The following is a 6,249-nucleotide window of genomic DNA, read 5'->3' on the forward strand; positions in this document are numbered from 1 at the left end:
CCATGAAACAGTGTATCAGTTCAGCAGAACAAATAACAGTCCGATGTAGCAATCCAAGTAGCCAAATCCACAAACTGACAGTTTGACAGTCTGGCAGCCCGACTGCCTGGGTTTCTTGAAAGATTTGTAAATCCACTAAGAAAGAGGTACGATAACGTCCAAAAATAAGAAGATAAACTCAGATAATGCCAAAACCAAGTCCAGTTTAATTAATACTCAAATTAATTCTTTTTAAAGCGCGACTTCAAAGGCGTTAGAAAGTTTAAAATCTTTGCTTTGAATCTTTTAAACAGTACCGGGAGACGGACTTCCTGGTTGCGTCCCCCGTTTTGGCCGAAATCTTTAAAGTTAGTCTCCAAATCAATCTTTCCCCTTACTCACGGGTTGTTGCGTTCTTTAGCCGAATTGTTCCAGGAGAAGGGTCAGCGCTCACCGACAGCAGCTTCGCGGCTTCACTCCACAAAAACAACAATCAACTCACAGCACCGCGCCAGCCCCTTCATGCTCCGGATCCCCTTACGGGGTTCCTTCAACGTTTTGGGGGGCGCTGATGGTGCCCGCCGAGTCCCACGGCCACAGGCTAACTCTGCCTGTGGTTTTCCAGTTTGGGTCTCCGCTTCGCCGTAGCGGACGACCCGTTTTTGCGGAGCTTCCCCTTCACAGCGGGAAGGAGACCGCCATTGTCGTTCGTGCCGCCCCCGGAAGTGTCAAGCCTCTGCTTAAAGACCTCCAAAGGAGGAGACTCCACCACACTCCTTGGCAGCAAATTCCACTGTCGAACAGCTCTTACTGTCAGGAAGTTCTTCCTAATGTTTAGATGGAATCTTCTTTCTTGTAGTTTGGATCCATTGCTCCGTGTCCGCTTCTCCGGAGCAGCAGAAAACAACCTTTCTCCCTCCTCTAGGTGACATCCTTTTCTATATTTGAACATGGCTATCATATCACCCCTTAACCTCCTCTTCTCCAGGCTAAACATGCCCAGCTCCCTTAGCCGTTCCTCATAAGGCATCGTTTCCAGGCCTTGGACCATTTTGGTTGCCCTCCTCTGGACACGTTCCAGTTTGTCAGTGTCCTTCTTAAACTGTGGTGCCCAGAACTGGACACAGTACTCCAGGTGAGGTCTGACCAGAGCAGAATACAGTGGCACTATTACTTCCCTTGATCTAGATGCTATACTCCTATGGATGCAGCCCAGAATTGCATTGGCTTTTTTAGCTGCCGCGTCACACTGTTGGCTCATGTCAAGTTTGTGGTCAACCAAGACTCCTAGATCCTTTTCACATGTCCTGCTCTCAAGCCAGGTGTCCCCCATCTTGTATTTGTGCCTCTCATTTTTTTTTGCCCAAGTGCAATACTTTACATTTCTCCCTGATAAAGCTCATCTTGTTTGTTTTTGCCCAGTTCTCTAATCTGTCAAGGTCGTTTTGAAGTGTGATCCTGTCCTCTGGGGTGTTAGCCACCCCTCCCAGTTTGGTGTCATCTGCAAATTTGATCAGGATGCCCTTGAGTCCATCATCCAAGTCGTTGATAAAGATGTTGAATAAGACCGGGCCCAAGACAGAACCCTGTGGCACCCCACTAGTCACTCTTCTTTGCTCGGCCTGACATCCCAGACGGGCCTGAACAGGGTTCCCACCTCATCCTCAGGATCGTGGATGCGCGCCATCCTAACGCAGAGGTGCGGCGTCACCTGCACACGGCTGCAGGTAGGGTGCGCGATGTCACACGCACCATGTGCAGCAGGCATGTACCTGGGGCCTCGCAGGTCCGTGTTGCAGCGGCCAGCGGTGGCAGCTCCTTCTCTCTGCAGCCAGAGAGGCCCCCTTCTCCTTGGGGAGGGACTCGGGGACCCCTCTGCCTCTGTGCCCTAGCCCCCCACGGATTCTCCTCATTAGACGTGAGGTGAACACACCCTCTGCTTCTCTCTCTTTGCTTTCCCCCCAGGGAGGGGAAATGAGACAGACAGGAGTCCTATTTACATGTCTTTTATTCCTGTCATTCAGCAGTACATAGAAACGTGACTGCTCCCTCCAGACTCCATCAGAAGAGTCACAACTCCTCCCCTGTACTTCCAGCACAGGTCAGATGACACTCTGAGCTAACATCCGGTGCTCAGTACAGAGAATAGACTCCCCCTTTTTCCCAACAGTACAGTTCGAAACAACAACATCCTGTTTTGCATTCCAGCCACCTGCAGCTGGCTTTTGCATTGCTGCTTTTATCCAACAAGGGGGCCTCGCTGGCTGGCTGCGGAGGCAAGACCCCCAGCTTTGCCCACTGACTTTGTGGGTGCCCCGCCCCCCATTATATTATTCTGGGTGCCCAAGCCCCCCTGTGACCGCCTGCCTTCCTCTCTCCCCGCCTCCCCAGCGATGCTGCCGCCTTGCGCCCTGCGCGTCCTTCTGGCGACCCTGCTGGCCGCGGCCGGAGCCCCCGAGGCCGTGCCGCCGCCCTGCCAGTCCGAGATGAACAAGATCAAGGACCTGCTGCAGGTGAGCTGCGTGGGGCAGGGGCTGAGCAGCGTCCCCGCCGGGCTGCCCCCGGACACGGGCATCTTGCTGCTGGGCTCCAACCGCCTGAGCCGCGTCTCGCTGGCCTCCTTCCAGCACCTGAGCGCGCTGGTGGAGCTCGACCTGTCCAACAACAGCCTGCGCGCCCTGGAGAGCGGCGGCGGCGCCTCGCTGCCCGGCCTCCAGCAGCTCGACCTGTCGCACAACGGCCTGCAGAGCCTGCCCGCCTTGCAGGGGATGCCCGCGCTGAAGCGCCTGGCCCTGGCGCACAACGCGCTCTCGCGGCTGCCGGCGGGGGGATTCCGCGCCCTGCGCGCCCTGGAGGATCTGGAGCTGCAGGGCAACGGGATACGGGATCTGCCTGAGGGAGCCTTCGCGGGGCTGCAGAATCTGAGGGTCGTCGACCTGGCCGACAACCTGCTCGAGGAGCTGCCCCGGGGGCTGCTGGCCGGGCTGGGCAGCCTGGAGATCCTGCGGCTGGAGAGGAACCGGCTGCCGAGGGTGCCCGACGGCTTCTTCCCCGAGGAGAACTACTTTGCCTACCTGTACCTGGCGGGGAACCCCTGGGTGTGCGACTGCGCGCTGGTCTACCTGCGCGACTACATCCTGGAGTACGAGTCGAGCGTGTATACTCGCGTGCAAGGCCCCGTGATGGAGATCACCGAGAACAAGCCCGAGAGCGTGGAGTGCCAGGCGCCCGCGCACGAGAAGGGACGCCCCGTCATGGACTTCCAGGCGCACTGCCAGGGGCCCAAGGGAGACAGCGATGGGGGCCAAGGGGGCGCCGCCACCACTGAGCTCCACTCCATTCTCCACACGACACTGGTCCACACCACACCCTCCACCGCAGGGCCAGCCACGAGTGTCCGCACCGCACCTTCCACCGCAGGGCCAGCCACGAGTGTCCGCACCGCACCTTCCACCGCAGGGCCAGCCACGAGTGTCCGCACCGCACCCTCCACCGCAGGGCCAGCCACGAGTGTCCGCACCGCACCCTCCACCGCAGGGCCAGCCACGAGTGTCCGCACCGCACCTTCCACCGCAGGGCCAGCCACGAGTGTCCGCACCGCACCTTCCACCGCAGGGCCAGCCACGAGTGTCCGCACCGCACCCTCCACCACCGACCACGCGTGTATTTGTCTGTGCTAATCTTATACCTGAGTCTTGCCCTGCCATGTCTGCTTATGCTATTCTTGTACCAAGGACTTGTCTGGCATGTTTGCCAAGGTTAACCCCTCCCCTTTTGTGACATGTCAGTGATGCTGTATGAACTGTATTCTGGGATGTGGTGGGAAAGTTTTAAAAGTCCTTGTCACCCCATCTTCGGGGTTCAAAATTTGCTCTTTGAAACTACTGCGCAATAAACTTTGGTCTACAGCTATTTGCTCCGGTTGGTTGGACTCCTTCCTTTATTCTGCAGGGACCCGCGGGCTCTGCCTGACTGGCTGGGGGACGGAGCAGCCTCACACCTACGGTAGATTTTTCCGTAACAGGAGGGAAGAATTGTAGCCCTGGAAAGGCACCCAAGGGACATCTAGTCCGACCCGCGGAGATGGAGGAACTTGAGCTGAAGCATCCAGGACAGATGGGCCCCCAATGGTCAGGGATGATGGGAGTTGTAGTCTAGCAAGAGCGGGAGGAGGGGCACAAGTTTCCCTGGGGCAGAAGAGTTTCGTTAAATCCACTTTTGTCTCTCCTCGCCCGAAGAGGAGGCTCGCTTCCCCCGTAGTCCCAGGGCAGGGATTCCCCTTACTTACTCCGGCCCTGGGTTCAAGAGTCCTGGGGCTTCCCCCTGGAATTAAGAGGCAAGACCAGGAGCCTGAAGACGCGCCCCCCCCGCCTCCCCAGGAGGCCAGCCTGTGTCTCTGGGTCGCCCCCAGAGGCACCTCCAAGCCATTTCCCTCGGGGTTTCTGCTGGGAAGGTCACAATCCAGCCGAGCTGAATTTGGGGCGCATCTGGACATTTGAGGTTCCATCCAGTTTGGCGAAGAGCATCAGCCCAAAGGAAAGTGTTTGCATGCGTGAGAGAGAGAGAGAGAGAGATCGACAAGCAAACCACCCTAACTCGGAATCGCTCTCAAATTGGTATTTGACATCCTCCTCCATTTGAAAATAAAAATAGATTATCTCGTGTGAATGTATGGAATGAACTGCAGTCGCAGGATTTGAAAGATGATTGTAGCCAGGGGCAACCCCTTACAGGAGCAGAGGTGTTTAGAAAATAATCACATGTCACACACCAATTAAATACAAAGCTGCAAGGAAACTAACAGAATATGAAAAGATGGCAATAAGAGACTAAAGGGATCAATTCCCCTTTCATACAAATGTACAGAACAATTGTGGAAGGAAGTTTGTCAAAGAGGTGTCTCCGATTACAGCTCAGGAAATCCAAATAACCCCAGCCTTACTTGATTGATATACTTCAGAACTGTTGTTTGCAGACATTCCCACCACATACGTTCGTATGTACCTATAAACTGACATCCTCTCCCAACATAACAGGACCTCGTCGGGCTTCATATCTGATAGGCGCCTCAGTGTTAAAACATCCACACGGACTACCAGCGAGTCCCACTCCCAAGGAGAAAAGATTAGTCTCTGTGGATGTTGAGTTGGCCTGTGTGATGGCCTGGGATTCGGACTCAGAGGCTGAACCGGAGGAATCCCAGCCTGCACAGGAGTCCCCGCCTCCAGAACCAGCTGAGCCGGGGCTGGGGCATGAGCCTGAAGGGTTCTCACCTGTGCTGGATCCTCAGGTGCAGACACCAGCTGAGTCTGCTCTGGCTCCTGAGGGGATGGAGGGCACATTGCCTGCAGGTGCTCCACTCTCAGCCTCGGCAGAGGAAGGTGAGGCTGCCTCTGGGTCCAGTAACCCTCCAGCCTCTCCTGAGCTGCAGAGGCTCAGGGCAGAGAGGCGGAGGGAACTAAGTTCCCGCAGGAGGAGTGCTCGTCTCCAGGCCAGGAGAGGCGAGTCACCTGTGGACCGGGACCGCCTTATGCCTCGGGGCAGATAAAGCCGGCCAGCCCCAGCCCCAAGTTGCGGGAGCAAGATTGTTGGTTTCTAGTTCCTGCCTGAACCCTTTCCTGCCTTTCTGCCAGAGCTCCTGACCTCACCCGACTCCCCGCCTTGGACCCAGCTACAGCTTTGACGGACAGCCTCCATACCGGACTGGACTCGGACCTCGCCTCTCGGTTAACCCCCGGGACCAGCACAGCCTGTAGGAAACTGGGAGGTGGCAATGCGAAGAACCCTGAGCGCCTCCCTCAGGCTCACGATGGCCGCAACCAGCCCGGGCGCAGCCACTGGGATGGCTGTGTACATTGCAATGCTTTTTAGGATGTGTTATGTAGACCGAGGCCAAAACTGTCTCTCCCAACCTGGCTCCTGACCCTCTCCTCATAGAAATGGGTCCCCAGGAGTCATCTAGACCAACCCCCTGCAAGGCAGGAATCCCCTTGTTCGGTCTGTTCCTTGTGACCGGTCCCAATCCTCTTTTGTTCACACTGAACACCAACTGGAGGCTCCTCCCTTCAGATGACGCTCTGGTCTCCGGCTCCTCTTAGAATTGCGGAGTCAGACCCCCAAATCTAGCTCAACCCTCTGCGATGCAACCATCACAGCTCAAAAAATAAAACCCCTGACTCACACAGCCGTCCCACCCGCAGGGAAGGTTTTACTGCAACACCCATTTGGCGTCTTCCTCCAGGTTCCTGGGAGGCTTCCCACCCCAGCCTT

General features: G+C 56.4%; 1 protein-coding gene and 1 long non-coding RNA gene across 2 annotated transcripts in view; one reads left to right on the plus strand and one right to left on the minus strand.

Moving 5' to 3' along the window:
* Positions 1 to 3,801, minus strand: part of LOC309518140 — a 178,407-nt gene extending 174,606 nt beyond the window's left edge. The window contains exon 1 of the long non-coding RNA XR_014213350.1: positions 3,668 to 3,801. This is a non-coding gene — a long non-coding RNA (uncharacterized lncRNA). The remainder of the gene's footprint in view (positions 1 to 3,667) is intronic.
* On the plus strand, positions 1,656 to 3,669 carry LOC309517395 (platelet glycoprotein Ib alpha chain-like; the record flags this gene model as incomplete). The annotated part of the gene is made up of 2 exons (XM_082196632.1): positions 1,656 to 1,706; positions 2,328 to 3,669. The coding sequence occupies 2 exons, from the start codon at positions 1,656 to 1,658 to the stop codon at positions 3,657 to 3,659; spliced, it is 1,383 nt and encodes a 460-aa protein (XP_082052758.1). The 3' UTR covers positions 3,660 to 3,669.
* Positions 3,802 to 6,249: the final 2,448 nt, after the last annotated feature.

The sequence above is a fragment of the Podarcis vaucheri genome (genome assembly GCF_965113315.1).
Source record: "Podarcis vaucheri genome assembly, chromosome: 13".
In the NCBI taxonomy this organism is placed as follows: domain Eukaryota; kingdom Metazoa; phylum Chordata; class Lepidosauria; order Squamata; family Lacertidae; genus Podarcis; species Podarcis vaucheri.